Source organism: Aythya ferina (assembly GCF_964211825.1).
Source record: "Aythya ferina genome assembly, chromosome: 1".
Lineage (NCBI taxonomy): Eukaryota > Metazoa > Chordata > Aves > Anseriformes > Anatidae > Aythya > Aythya ferina.
Window position 1 is genome coordinate 123,195,323 of NC_140296.1, and position 13,312 is coordinate 123,208,634.

Consider the following 13,312-nt stretch of genomic DNA (forward strand, 5'->3'; position numbering starts at 1 on the left):
GCAGCTTATCCAGAGATTTCAATCTTCTCTCTTCCCTCTTGCAATTATTCATTCCCTTTCCCTGGGAGAAGAAAACAGCTGCTCCCTGCCAAGGGAGGTTGGCTGTAACCTGCAGCTGGGAAATAGCTCCCATTTCTCCTCACTGCCCACCTCCCTGGATGGTGCAGGGACCAGCAGCGTGGGATCAGCAAGGCAGAGAGAGGTGCAAGATGCCTCAGCTACCAGCTCTGAAGTCCCAGCATTTGCCTTTAATACCTGGGGTGGGGAGAGAAATGGGTAACATGAACTCCTGCTTGCATCCCTGTGTTTGAGTGGCAGAAGGGCAGGAGACAAGAGAGTGGCAGGTGATTTTTTCAACTTGGTGTATGGTACAGAGCAGCAAGCATGCAAGTGTACAGCTGAGTGTATGTGCTGCCCTGTGGGAGTGGCAGAGAGATCAATCTAACTGAATCCTCATTTGGGATTAAATTGTAGCCCTCTTGTGAGGATGGCGAGTAGTGAGTGCAGGCAAACAGCATCTTCAGAGCAGCTTGTCTAACTTTTGAACGGGTCCCAGTTGTCTTGTTCCCTTCGTCACCCCACATCCACTTGTGTGCCTGTCCTGACTCTTACTGTCTGTTGTAGTGCCCAGTGTATGACCTGGACCACAACGTGGAGTTCAACGGTGTTTACCAGTCCATGACAAAGCAGGCAGCCATCACGGTGCAGGTGAGACTGACTTTTGTCCAAGCGATGTTTTTCAGTGGCTATACAATGTCCTTTGTATCCCTAGTTCTCTTCTGTTGATTCCAGGAAGGGTCTCTGCTTTTACTGGATTTTTACATCTATTATAATAGAAAGGAGGGATTTTATCTTGACTGCAAAACCTTGCTTGTGTTTGTTGAGGTAGACGTGTTATGCCTTGGGTGCTGGCACTGTAGGTCAGCATGGCTGCAGCCTCTCTGAGCAGGTGTCTTCTGTTTGAACCTTGGCTCTTCTACACTGAGCGATGTTGGTAGGGCCTTCTAATAAGCAAAGCTTCAGTAGACGGTTTATATTAATTAAAATAAATGCTTCAACATTGGTTTTCTTGTACCAGACTGGTGAACTCATCTTATTGTCAGCAAGAATGAGGGGAGCCAGAAACCAGGTTCTGTCCAGACCAGGCAGGTCTCTGTAGGGCTGCTGTCTGTGTAGCAATTCAAACCTACCTCTAGCCTTTTGGAGCATCACCTCTGCCTTGTACGGAGGGAGAGGCTCCTTCACTTCTCATGGATCTGTCTTTGTGCAGAGAAAGGACTTCCCAGGTGAGCAGTTCTTCGTGGTGTTTGTCATCAAGCCAGAGGATTATGCCTGTGGGGGTTCTGTGCCTTCTTCCATCCACGGTGAGTTGTGCTGGGGGGTGGATTTGCTTGTTCAATTTGGTGGTGGAGCAGCAGAAATCCTTTGGGTCCTGCCTGTGGGATGGCAATATATGGCACTGCTGGATGCAGCTTTATTCTTGTTCTTTTCCTTCCTTTCCCCGACTCCCCTTTTGCTGTATTATTCTCCTGCCTGCGTGGAGGCCCACGGCAGTTCCTGCAAAAGGCATTTTCTCACATTGCTATCGTGGGATCTATGACTTGGGGGAGCAGAAAACAGTAATAATTTTTTAGAAATAGTTTTATGAGACTCATTCCAATGCTTTCCCAAGTCAGAAAACAAATGTATCCACCTTCTGGGCAGTGGTCATCACCACTCCTGTGATGTCTGAAACTGGAGTGAGGGTGCAGATGTCCTCATAAAAAGTGGAGTTTACTTCAGGTCAGGTACATTCCTAGCCTCAAAGTCAGGTGGCTTCCTCTCTGTAGGAAAAGTAAGATGCCAATCAGCAGATATGTTTGACCCCTGTAGCTCCACCACCACCACACTACCTGTCCCCTGCCTGTCTCCCTGACCACCAAAAAAAATAATAATCACATTTTGGGCGTTTTATCCTAAAGCTGTCAGCAGAGCTGTACTAGCAGAGTGTGCTAAGCCCTGCTGAAAAACAAGAAGCAGCACTCTGCAGAGAAGTTCATTACCAGCAGAATTTTTGGCCAAAGGCAAAAACGGTGTCTCAGACTCTGTCTTTACATTTACATCTCACAGGAAATGTCAACCGAACCTGGAACCTACAGCGGACAAAGAACCTTCAAGTGACGATCGTGCCCTCTATTAACAGTCAGTGTCTCTGTGCAGAGCAGTGCAGCTTTATGGTGGGGAACTTGGTGCTTCTGTGCTGTCATGGGATGGTGTCATGGGACTGGTTAGCAATGGGGACAAAGAAAGCGGGGAGAGACCTTGCAGAAGGTTCTTGGCATCTCTTCTTGAAGAAAGCACATGGGTCTGGAGAGCTTTTTGGGGCTGGGTGTTATCAGCAGGCGGTGCTGGGAAGAGCAGGGCAGGCTCCCCCTTCTCTGTGGGCTGACTGCTGCCTTTTCTTTCCCCAGGGTCTGTTTACATCCAGGCCATGTTCTTCAGCTTCCTGAGCTTCCTCTCCTTTTACCTGGGCTCAGTGATTGTTGCGTTTGTGCACTATATCAGGTGAGTCAAGGGGTTTTACAAGAACAGCCTTCTTGTTTCTCTTTATTCTTAGAAGTGCCTCACCCTGCGTGGCATTTTGGGTGAAAAGGGGTGGCAAGCACCTGAACAGAGCATCTAAACAACCCCCTGATTATTCAGTGGAGTGAATAAAGCTGAACTTGGGCACAGCTGCTAAGACACATTGCTCTTGTTGTGGAAAAAGAGTAAAACTCTCCCTGACTGCCCCAGTGTACCCTGTTACTTGGTGGTGGTGGTCTTCCTGAGTGACAACAGGAGTAGAGGGGCAGAAAGGGCCCAGCAGCCCAATGGAGAGGTAAGATTTGCCCCTGTAGGGCAGGTAACCACCAGCACATGATGAGCCTTGGTGGGGCAGCAGGCTGTGCCTGTGTCAGCAGTGACAAATCCTTTGTCCAAAGTGTGGAAGAAGGTTTCTTCTGCATTCCTCCCTGGCCCACTGGGCAAAGGTTGGCACGAGAAGAGCCAAGGAGAGCCTTTGGCAAACAGCAGGCTGGTTTTACATGAACCATGATTATCATGGAGCTTTTCAGACCAAAGGTGGCAAACTTTTCCGCTGCTTCAGAAGAAGGGATCTTAAAAGTGTGGTTCTTTGAAATGAAACAGTTCCAAGATGGGGGTTTTGGCCTAACTTCAATGATGTTTCGACGAACATCTCACTGGAACAGTTCAATGAAGTTACTTAAGTGTGTGTAGCTCCTGCTACAGTGGATTTTCATGCACCCAGTCCCCTGAGAGGGGCACCTGGGGATCGGAAGGTGACTTGAGATTCTCTTCCCAATATACTGAGCAGTGTAGGATGGGATAATAACATAACTGGTTGTCCTGCCCCTGGTGCATATGGAAGGGGGAAAAACTCTGCTGCTTTGGAAATGGGAGAGGTAGCCAGCAAGCAGTCATGACAGAGCCATTTCCAGTAAAAATAGTACATCTTTCTTTTATTATTATTATTATTTTTTAATTCTTTTGTGGGTTTTTGTATCTCTCTCTTGGTTTTAGAGCTTGCAGCATTTTGGCCTATTAGCATTCTAGATAATTTTGCCACGGCTGGCAGGCAATGGGGTTTGTTGTCTGTTTCATGAGTGCTGTTTGCTCTCTTTCAGGGTTCGGAGGAAGGCTTCGTCTGGAAGATTGAGTCCTGAGGATGGTGAGCTCTCTTTTCTGTTGTGTGCCAGCTTTAAGTGAACAAGTCCTAGGCAAGGCAGGAGACAGGCAGTCTGTCAAGTACCTTCTCTCTCTTCAACCCTTCTTCCTTCCTTGTACATGTACCACACAATCTCTGGTGCTAATGAAAGATATTAGAGCTTCCTCTCCGCCCTTACAAGAAAAGGCATTTGAAGCAGGGTCCGCCAAACCCAGGTCTGGACCTTTGCTCTGAGGAGCTGGCTTTTGGAGGGGTGAAGGAAGGACAAGCCTTAGCCAGACCTAGTTACAGGCTAATGTTCCCAGTGCCAGGTCTGTTCATTTCTAAATAAAGCACTTTGATTTTTGGTTTACTTTTTTTTCAGCTCTTATGCTTTAAAATTTCCTCTGCCTGGTTTAAGAATGGAGTCTCTCTCTCTCAAATTAAATTTTAATTTGTTTTTAACTGGGGGTTGCAGAGAACCAAGTAAATGAATGACTAATACAGTTAGGTAGTGTTGTTTGTGTTATTTACTTTGGTATTGGATTCTGTTTACTTTATGCTGCACCCACATTTCTACATACTGCAGATTTCTGTGTTATAAAAACCGAGCTGTATCCGAGAGGCTGCTGGTGAAAGATGAACATTTTTGTCACGAGGATAGGGGGCACTGGGCCTCCTGGTGAGGTGTGGGAGGTCGGCTGTTTCATTTTGTTTAAATATTCAGTGCCTTAAAAATAGTTCAAAGCATTGGTCTGAGGGTAAAGCAACATCATCATTTGCACCTCTCTCCCGGGGAACGAGAGGATTTTACAATTTAGCAGCAAGAACTTGAAAGGTTCTTGGTGTGTTCTCTTTTTTTTAAAAAAAAATATAAAAAAAAAATCCCTAGCTCCTTCAGTCTCCTAGATTTACTACTTACCATGAGCATAACCGAGCTGTGCTTAAAGGATCAGCTATGGAACTTCACTCTGACCTGGCATTATTCGGGTTAATATTTCTTCGGGCAATTGAGGACATTTGGCTTCTCAAGAGTGGCTTCTTCAGCCACTGAGATCCACGTTTGCATTGCTATGTGACACAAGGTGTGTGTGAAAGGTGGTCTTCACAACCAAATGAGCTGGGAGTGTAAAAATGTGCTTTAAAATGTTTCTAATGTTGAGTGACTGGGGTTGGATCCTGCAGGGTGTGCATACATAGACCCAGAGGGTGGGAGACTGGGCTCACAGAGGGGGAGGACTGCTGGACAACAGGAGTGCAATTCCTTCACCATTTCTGCATTTCCTCCCTGGGGCACCTGCTCCTTCCATGACTTGTCCTCTTTCCTGTACTCCACACCTCCTTCACGTGCCTGGTGCATGCCACAGCCACATCCCTTTCTCTAGAGAAGAACGACATCCTGCCTACATGTTCTTCCTTTCCCTGTTGTCTCTTCAGGGTGTGTGTCTGACTGATGCCTATAAACTGATAACCTGCATCTTCCCTGTCCTCCAGATCACCCAGGGCATGCTGGCTTTCTGTTATTTTTTTCTCCTCTTCCCACTCTCTGAAATTTCTTTTCCTCTGTGGTGGCCCTAGCTCTTGTCTTCCCCATCACTCCCTTCCCCGTGAAGAAAGTGTGGGTGGAGGTGCTGAACAACCCGTCTCTGCACATTGTCTTTGAATATCCCGTGACTCCGTATGCCCCTTTGGGCACTCAGCCAATACCTGGTTTCTGTGGGTAAATTTTTATTTTTTTAATCCCCTGGGACACCTCCCATCCCACACCATCGCTGCCTGGAGGAGACAATAGCTGGAGGAACCACACCTAGGACGCTGCATTTACTTTGCTGCCTCACTCACACACGGGGAAATGGGACTGAAATTAGTGGGTGAGCTGGGTCCCAAGTGGCTGCGGGGGCTTTTTACATATGTGGCTAATCAAAATGGTGTGAAAACCTGTGTAAGGTGCTAGAGGTGCCTGGAACCGCCGTCTGGAGAGTGGAATCTGCCTGTGCCTGTGAGTCTGGAAGAGGTCAGGTACTAGGAAGCTGGAGATGCAGTTTGGGAAGACAGGGGTCATTGCCAAAGGCTTTACACGCTGTCCCATGTCCTATATCCTTTTGCTGCTGACTGGCTGCACAAGGGCAAAGCTTTATGGGCAGCTGGGCCAGTCTTGCTGGCTGCCACCACTGGAAAGCGCGGTCCTATTCCCACTGCTCTGCTCCTTCCCTTCTGGGATGGGAGCATCTGACCCCTCTGTGAGGGGCTCAGCGTGCTGTATTTGCTGCTGGGTTTGTCTGCAGCCAGTTCAGCCACTGAGCCATGCCCCAGGGGTCAGATACCAGGCAAAAAGAAGGAATGTGGAGCCAGGGGAGGAAAGTCCCAGTGGAGCCTGAATGGGAGGTGCAGCCCTCCGTGCTTCAGGTATGTGTGGGGGAGGCAGGGACTTCTCAGCCCTCAGCGATTTGTCCCTCTTGTCATCAACACAAGATTGTTTTCTTTTTTCATGCAACACTTTTGCTTGGTTAAAACTGTGTAGTAGCTGTCTTGCCAAAGGGCTGTCTGACTTTTCCAGGGATAAATGGAGATAGTGATATCTGAATAGATCAATACAGGGGGAAGGGAAGGAGAAGAATTGAAAATTCATAAGGGTGCTCTGAATATTATGAGACTTGCTATAGTATTTGCCAAGTTTTGCAGTGATGTGATCTCTACGGGATGCTGGACAGAGGCTTATGCTTTTGTGAGTCAGACTGACTGCCTCTGTGGGGAGGCTGAAGGGAAGGTGTTTTTTTTTCGTATTGCAAAGCTGGAGTTTCCCCTTTGCACAGTATGCTCTAGAGGGAGACAGGGTGCCATCTGTTACGAGAAATGCCGCTTTTCCCAAGCCCCTCCAACTCTTCAAGCTGTTTGCATTCTCCTCAGAGAGATGCTTCGAAGCTCTGATGTGGAACTAACTGGCTCTTTTGGGTCTGTTCTTGTTGCAGGATCCGGGATCATGACGTCTTCACACCCCATCACATCCAGCACCCCCGAGGGAAGCAGTTATGGTGCTATTGGTACCGTGTCTTCCAGAACTGGGGGCACAGGGATAGGCGCAGATTTGGTGCTTTAGGGCCAGAAGGGAATAAAGCTATGAGCTGCTTTAGTAGCTGCATGCAACTGCTTCAAATGAAATTGCAGCTTGGGGAGAGCCAGGCTGCACTTTGGGGGGAAGGAGGTAGAGGGGTAAGGAAGGGTCCACCAAAAAAGTGCCAAATCTCTGGAAGAGGTGCCCCGAGAGTCTCTGTCACTGGAAATGTCCAAGCCTCAAAGAGTTTATCTATGTCACTCCGTTTCTGACCCCTGAACAGCCTGATTGTATTTTTAGAGCTTTCTGGCTGGTCTCAGACTTCCCGTTTTCGGAGCCCAGGCTACTAAAGAGGAGATAAAGTTAGAGATGAAAAGTAGTAGCAGAAAAAATAAAAAAAAGAATACTGGGGAAAGGAGGTGGGAGGGACAAGGAACAGGAGGAACAGAGATGGTCCTTGAAAGTGCTCTTAGCTGATACCTGAGACTTTTAGGAAGGTTTGTGATCATGGAAAAATGTGATCCCTGAATAATCACATCATCTCTTCCCAATGTATTGCTGCTGATATCTGGGCATCCCCCTTGCTGTCGTGCATAGAGGGATTCGGCCTTTACCCTGCGTGTTTCCTTCTTCCTGCTGTGCTCCAGATGAGTCTAGCTCCAGTGGTGGACGGCAGTTGTCTTCTCCTGAGCGTGGGCCACCAGCTGGTTCTGACACAGACAGTTCTGTGGAGGAGGAGAGCGACTTCGACACCATGCCAGAAATTGAAAGCGACAAGAACGTCATCCGCACTAAGGTATGGCTGCTGCTGGGGCCGTGGACACCGCTGGGCTGGGACCAACACTGATCTCAGAGTCACTCTCCAGGGATTTTCAGTTTCCACTTTTGTAGGACTTGTTCAACACAGAATCAAGGGATTCTTGATGAGCAAAGGAGCTCTCACATTGCTATGCAAAGATGGTGTAAATTGCACCAAGCTGCATGTTTTCTAAGTGCGTCAAGATTTTCTACTGGCTTTTTCATTAGTTCTTCTCTGTTTTTTTCTTCTCTCTTTCTTCTCTCACTGATGTTTTAGGTATTCCTCTATCTCTCAGACTTGTCCAGGAAGGACCGAAGGATTGTCAGCAAAAAATACAAAATTTATTTTTGGTAAGGAGAAGACAAACTGGCAAAGCCCAAGCTTGGGACCAAGTCTCTGGTTGTGGACTCCCCATCCACGTCCACATGCTCATCTTTAGAACCACAGTTTAGGCCCAAGGATATTCATTGAGCTGTCCCGTTACACCCATTTCTATCCAGTAACTGCAGATCCCACGTACCTGAAAGGAGGGTGTTTGTGGAGCAGTGCACACACGATCCTGGCAATGGTCACTGGTTTGCCTTAACTTCTCTAAAGTGTGGTAACAAGCAATGAGCTAGAACGTAGTGGGGAAGGGGGAATTTGAGGTATGGCCAGCAGGATGAGGAAGCTGATTTTACCTCCCTGCTCTGCTCTGCTCACTTGAGACCCCACCTAGAGCACTGCAGGAAGGGGCCCTCAGCATGGGAGAGACATCGATCTATTTGAGTGGGTCCAGAGGAGGGCCAGAGAAATGATCAGGGGGCTGGAGCACCTCTCCTATGAAGAAACACTGAGGGAGTTGGAGTTGTTCAGGCTGGAACTAGATCTTTAAGATCCCTTCCAACCCAAATCATTCAATGATTCAGTATTCAAACACGCAAGCTTGTGGTGCACATCCTGGCTTTTCTTGTGCCCGTGGTGTTTGCCTCCTGTTTGCATTGGTTCATTTGTTCTTCTGCTTCAGGGGGATCACAACCAGAGCTGGTGTAAAGCTGTGGCTGGGAGAGAAGGGCCTGTGCCCTTAGGCACTGGGGTGTTCCTGCTGCTCCACCAGCCCCGTGAGGCTCTGTGCTGGGGGTGCAGTGATGGTGTTGGTGTGTAACTGCTGCTTCTGCCTCCTCTCTGCAGGAACATCATCACCATCGCCGTGTTTTATGCCCTGCCCGTCATCCAGCTTGTCATCACCTACCAGACGGTGTGTTGGCCTTTGTGGGCTGTCCCCAGGGCTTGGGGTCGTCCTGCCTTTAAACGTGCTCTGTGGCTGCGCGGTGCAAGGGTGACAGCTGCAGTGAGATTGGGGTCACTGAGGAATCCTGCTCTGTCTGTGAGGAGCAGTTTACTTTAGCTGCTCTGTACCAGGTTTTGATCACTGTTGCTAGCTTGTTATTCTGCTGCAGTTGTTCTGCTATTTCTGCATGGTAAGCAGGGACTGCAGCTCTCTGCTCCTCTGTTTTCTTTATCTTCCGATGCCTCATTTAGGGCCTATTTCATTTTAGAGGCAGGAGGAACCTGTTGTTATCTCTGAAAGACAACCGAAAGCAAGTACAATTTGCTATGATACAAGTGATTTCTTCCAGTCCTTGCTATCCTGCTGTTATTCAGAGATTTGCAAGCGGATCTGTTTCTCATCTAGTTCTGTCAGTGCTGTCTGGTGAGAGCACACAGTGTGTTTTCTCCAAAAACCGCTGTCAGGTCTGTGGCCTGTAGCAACATCTTGGCCCCCATAAAAGCTTTGCCTGCAGATGTTGATACTCCCCATGCCAGTGCTACTGCTAGGCTGCCTCCTGGTCCCTACATACCTCTGCATCTGACTCCACAGTGACTTTCTTCTCAAACACTGGCACCTGGTCCCCGCTCTGCCCCAAGTACTGAAGCTAGGCGAAGAGAACAAAACTGACCAGCTGGGTTTCAAACAAGTCAAGGGCTCAGCCAACAGCAGCTCACCCCAGTCCTGTCGGAAGCACCCTGAGCTGCTGCCACAAGCTGTCCTGTTTTTCAAGACCTTGTGGATCCTGAGCTACAGTGGCTCATGAAAACCTGCAAAGTGTAGTGGCTGCAGAGCTGCAGCCCTCAAGTGCTGTACATGCAGTTTGTCACTTACACCTTGTAAATGTGCTGTGTTTGCACAGCACAAATGCCTCCAAGCGGGGAGGATTTGCTAACATCAGGTCTCCCACCTCCTTTCTGTGCAGGTGGTGAATGTGACAGGCAATCAGGACATCTGCTACTACAACTTTCTGTGTGCTCATCCCCTCGGGGTGCTGAGGTGAGTGAGCCCTGTGGTCACTGCATTATTGCCTTACGCATCCAGGGTGCTCATGCTGTGTGCAGGTTGGGGTTTTATCCTTACAAGGTTCACACTGACCATGCTGATAAGACCTGCTGAGAGTTTAGGGCTCTAAACAGAGTCCTCCTGAGTTTCTGTTGAGCTCAGCAGTGGCTGAGCAGTTCAGATCAAAGCAGCCTTTCTCTGACCTAATATTGGACTGCAAAGAGAACCCAGAGTTGGGAATCTCACAAAAAAGTATTAAATCTACCAAGGCAGATGAACTACTCGACCTGAAATTATAATCCAGTGTGTAAAACCGGCAGGTGTTTGGCAGCTGCTGAGGTGGAGGATGAGGAGGGAAGGGGGGACAAAACGCATTCAGTTTATTGTGGCCTGGGGTTCAGCCTCCTGCTGCTAAACTCGTCCTTGTCTTAAACTTTCTTCTTTCCTGCAGTGCCTTCAACAACATCCTCAGCAATGTGGGCCACACGCTGCTGGGTTTCCTCTTCCTCCTCATTGTGCTGCGCAGAGACATCCTCCACCGTCGGGCCATGGAGATGAAAGATATCTATACCCTGGTAGGGAACATGGTTGCGTGGGGCCACATGGAGGGAGGAAGGGAAGGCAGGGTGAATTTGACAACCAGAGCATGCACAGTGGTTTTCAGTTTGCCTGCCTTGCTGGAGGATTGAATCCTCCTCTTTTTCCTTCCCTGAAAAAGGGTGGAGGTGAGACGTGTTCCTGCACACACCCCCACTTTGCTGCTCGCAGTGTGTCTGTGTTGCTGTGGTTACCCAGCCTGGACTTGCAAAGACAGGGAGATGAGTAAAGGAACAACTCCTGTGGCTGTGGCTCTTTCCCTGGTGTTTGCTGTGGAGGAACAGGGACAGAGGTCTGGGAGCACATCTGGATCCCTGTTTTGTCCCATGATGTGGCAGTGGGGAGAAACATCTGTCTTCTAGAAAGCAGTAGCAAGAAGACACAAAGCATTGTATGCTAATCCAGAGGAATTTGGCTCTTCGAGCTCTGAAGCAGAGCTCATTGTAGGCAGAACCTTTGCAGTCTCTTCAGCATGCCCTGGGAGATGATAGAGGAAATCTGCAGCCCTGTGTGCGGTCATGCTGGTGATTTCTGGAGAGAGACAGCTCTTTTGCTGGCTTGGTAGCAAGTAAAGGCCTTAGCAGATTTAGGGATCTGGTGCTTATGGGCTTTCAGATGAGATCCCAGCCAGATCCTGATGGAGATGCCTTCTCAGCTGTGTTGATGGACTCTGCTACCCAGGTGTCTTTAACACCTCACTGACCACAAGAGCAAGGCTGCTCTTCTGGGTCCCCATTTTTCTCTGTTTTGTGCAGGATGTAGCACAGCACAGCGACAGGGCAATGACGTTTTGGTCTCAAGATGTCAGTGACAAGGTCATCTGAGCTCTTCAGACCAGGGGCTTGTGTGGTTAATGTGGATTTGCTGCCTGTGGATCCTACCAGCCACGCAGTGTGGCTACAATTGCACACAGGTTGAAGGACATGTGGGGGCTAGGAGGGATGAAGTGATGGAGAATGAAACTTTGCTTGTAATCAGGATGGTGAGGACGCTTTCTGTACAGCTCTGTTCTCTTCCAGGACTATGGGATCCCGAAGCATTTTGGTCTCTTTTATGCTATGGGCATCGCTCTGATGATGGAAGGCGTGCTCAGTGCCTGTTACCACGTCTGCCCTAACTACTCCAATTTCCAGTTTGGTAAGCTGAGTTGCCTTTTCCTTCTTGTGCTGGAAGTAGGATAGGCCATGCTCTGTCTCTCTTGAATTGAGCCTGTTTCAGGGCTCAGTCAGGAGGTAGAGAGGCTTTGGATGATGGCGATTAATTCATTTTGGCCTCCTCTCCAGACCTTGGGACTCTGGTAGTGTGCTCTTGGCATGAACTCCCCTTGCCTTTGTTGCTCAGAGCCTGAAGATAGCAAATGCACAGCCTGAATGGCTGAGTGCTCAAGCGCTGGAAGACTCTGTCTGCCACTGCAGTGGAAACTTTCCTCTGTGGGGCCCCTTCACCTTCCTGGAGAAGAGAAAGCTTGGGGAGAAAGGGGAAATCTTGCCTGCATGCATAAATTTCAGATGAGAGGGAATGAAGGCGATGCAACCACACTGTTCTCGAAGGTGCCCAGTGACAGGATGAGGACAGGAAACTCCGTTCAAACACAGGAAAATGTTTTTTTTTTTTGTAACTGGGAGGGTTGTCAAACACTGGAATGGGGTTGCTGAGAGTTTTTTGTTGCCCCAGAGCATGGTAAGTGTGCTGCAAGACAGCAAAGCACAAGCTGCTGAACGATGCAGTGCAGCGTCAGGGATTCGTGCCAGCTGGCCTTGGGTTTGACCCTGCTGCCCCATTTCTCTGCACATCCTATGAGCAGCTTTCTCAGCCTGCTGGCGGTACCTGCTTTTACTTTTTATTGTGTTCCCTCCACAGACACCTCCTTCATGTACATGATCGCAGGACTCTGCATGCTTAAGCTCTACCAGACTCGCCACCCAGACATCAATGCCAGCGCCTACTCTGCTTATGCCTCATTTGCTGTGGTCATCTGTCTGGCCGTCCTCGGCGTGGTATGGCTCCCTCTTACCTATGTGCTCTGGGAAGGAGATGGTGTGGCTGGAAATATGGCTTAAATGCTCAAAGGACAGGGGACACCAGCAGAGCTGGGTAAAAGTGTGTTAAGCAGCTGCTAGAATTGGAATTTCTGGTGCTTTTGTCTTTTTCCTCCTTCTTTTTCCTGGTCTCACAGGGATGGGGTTTGTGCTAGATTTGCACAAACACCATTCAAAACAGGTTCAAAACCTTACATTTTTATTATGGGATTTTTTCTTTTTTTTTTTTTTTTTTTTTTGTGAGATATTTTTGAAGTTGCAGGGTGGAGCTTATAAGCTGCATGTCTCTCTTGCTCCAGTCATGCAGAGGCTTTCTGCTTGCTTTTTTGTCAATGCAAAAGGAAAAGTTCAGGCATGTGCTGTGGCCCCAGGGGAGGGGAATGTGTGGTCACCACCTGTCAGCAGGCTGGAGTTTCTGGACTTTTCAATGTATAACTGAAATATTAATGTTTATTAATATTTTTGTGCAATGTTTTGTGCAGTAACAGCTTTGTGCAGCGTTAACTTGCATTGATAGGTCACTTCCAGTCGTAAAATAAACCAAAAGCCTACAATTACCCGCAAAGCAGCTTTATACTTTTGGGATTGCAGCAGTGCACTTGGTGTGCTGGTAATGGTTGTTTAAAGTAATGCTTGGTTCTCTGACTGCATCTGTAAAATCCAGCTCCTGACCAGAGAGCTGCTGCCCAGCTTGGCAGGGAGAGCTTGCCTGATCTGGGCGTCCCTGTATTTCCGTTCCCTGAGCCAGCTGCAGTCCTTCTGAGCTGTCACCCTTGTCTGAAGGGACATTCGGGAAGAACAGCCCATCCTCCTGAAGTGCTGAGCTCCT

The 13,312-nt window shown here is 48.6% G+C and overlaps 1 protein-coding gene across 2 annotated transcripts in view; it reads left to right on the top strand.

Annotated features, from left to right (window-relative positions):
* Positions 1-13,312, top strand: part of SIDT1 (SID1 transmembrane family member 1) — a 37,209-nt gene that overhangs the window by 18,413 nt on the left and 5,484 nt on the right. For both annotated transcript variants that reach the window (XM_084532700.1, XM_084532701.1), the window contains exons 6-18: positions 625-708; positions 1,271-1,364; positions 2,110-2,181; positions 2,451-2,544; positions 3,663-3,706; positions 6,652-6,723; positions 7,382-7,530; positions 7,810-7,883; positions 8,704-8,770; positions 9,768-9,841; positions 10,299-10,422; positions 11,464-11,581; positions 12,305-12,441. In XM_084532700.1, the coding sequence (XP_084388826.1) occupies positions 625-708; positions 1,271-1,364; positions 2,110-2,181; positions 2,451-2,544; positions 3,663-3,706; positions 6,652-6,723; positions 7,382-7,530; positions 7,810-7,883; positions 8,704-8,770; positions 9,768-9,841; positions 10,299-10,422; positions 11,464-11,581; positions 12,305-12,441 (1,203 nt within the window). The remainder of the gene's footprint in view (positions 1-624; positions 709-1,270; positions 1,365-2,109; positions 2,182-2,450; positions 2,545-3,662; positions 3,707-6,651; positions 6,724-7,381; positions 7,531-7,809; positions 7,884-8,703; positions 8,771-9,767; positions 9,842-10,298; positions 10,423-11,463; positions 11,582-12,304; positions 12,442-13,312) is intronic.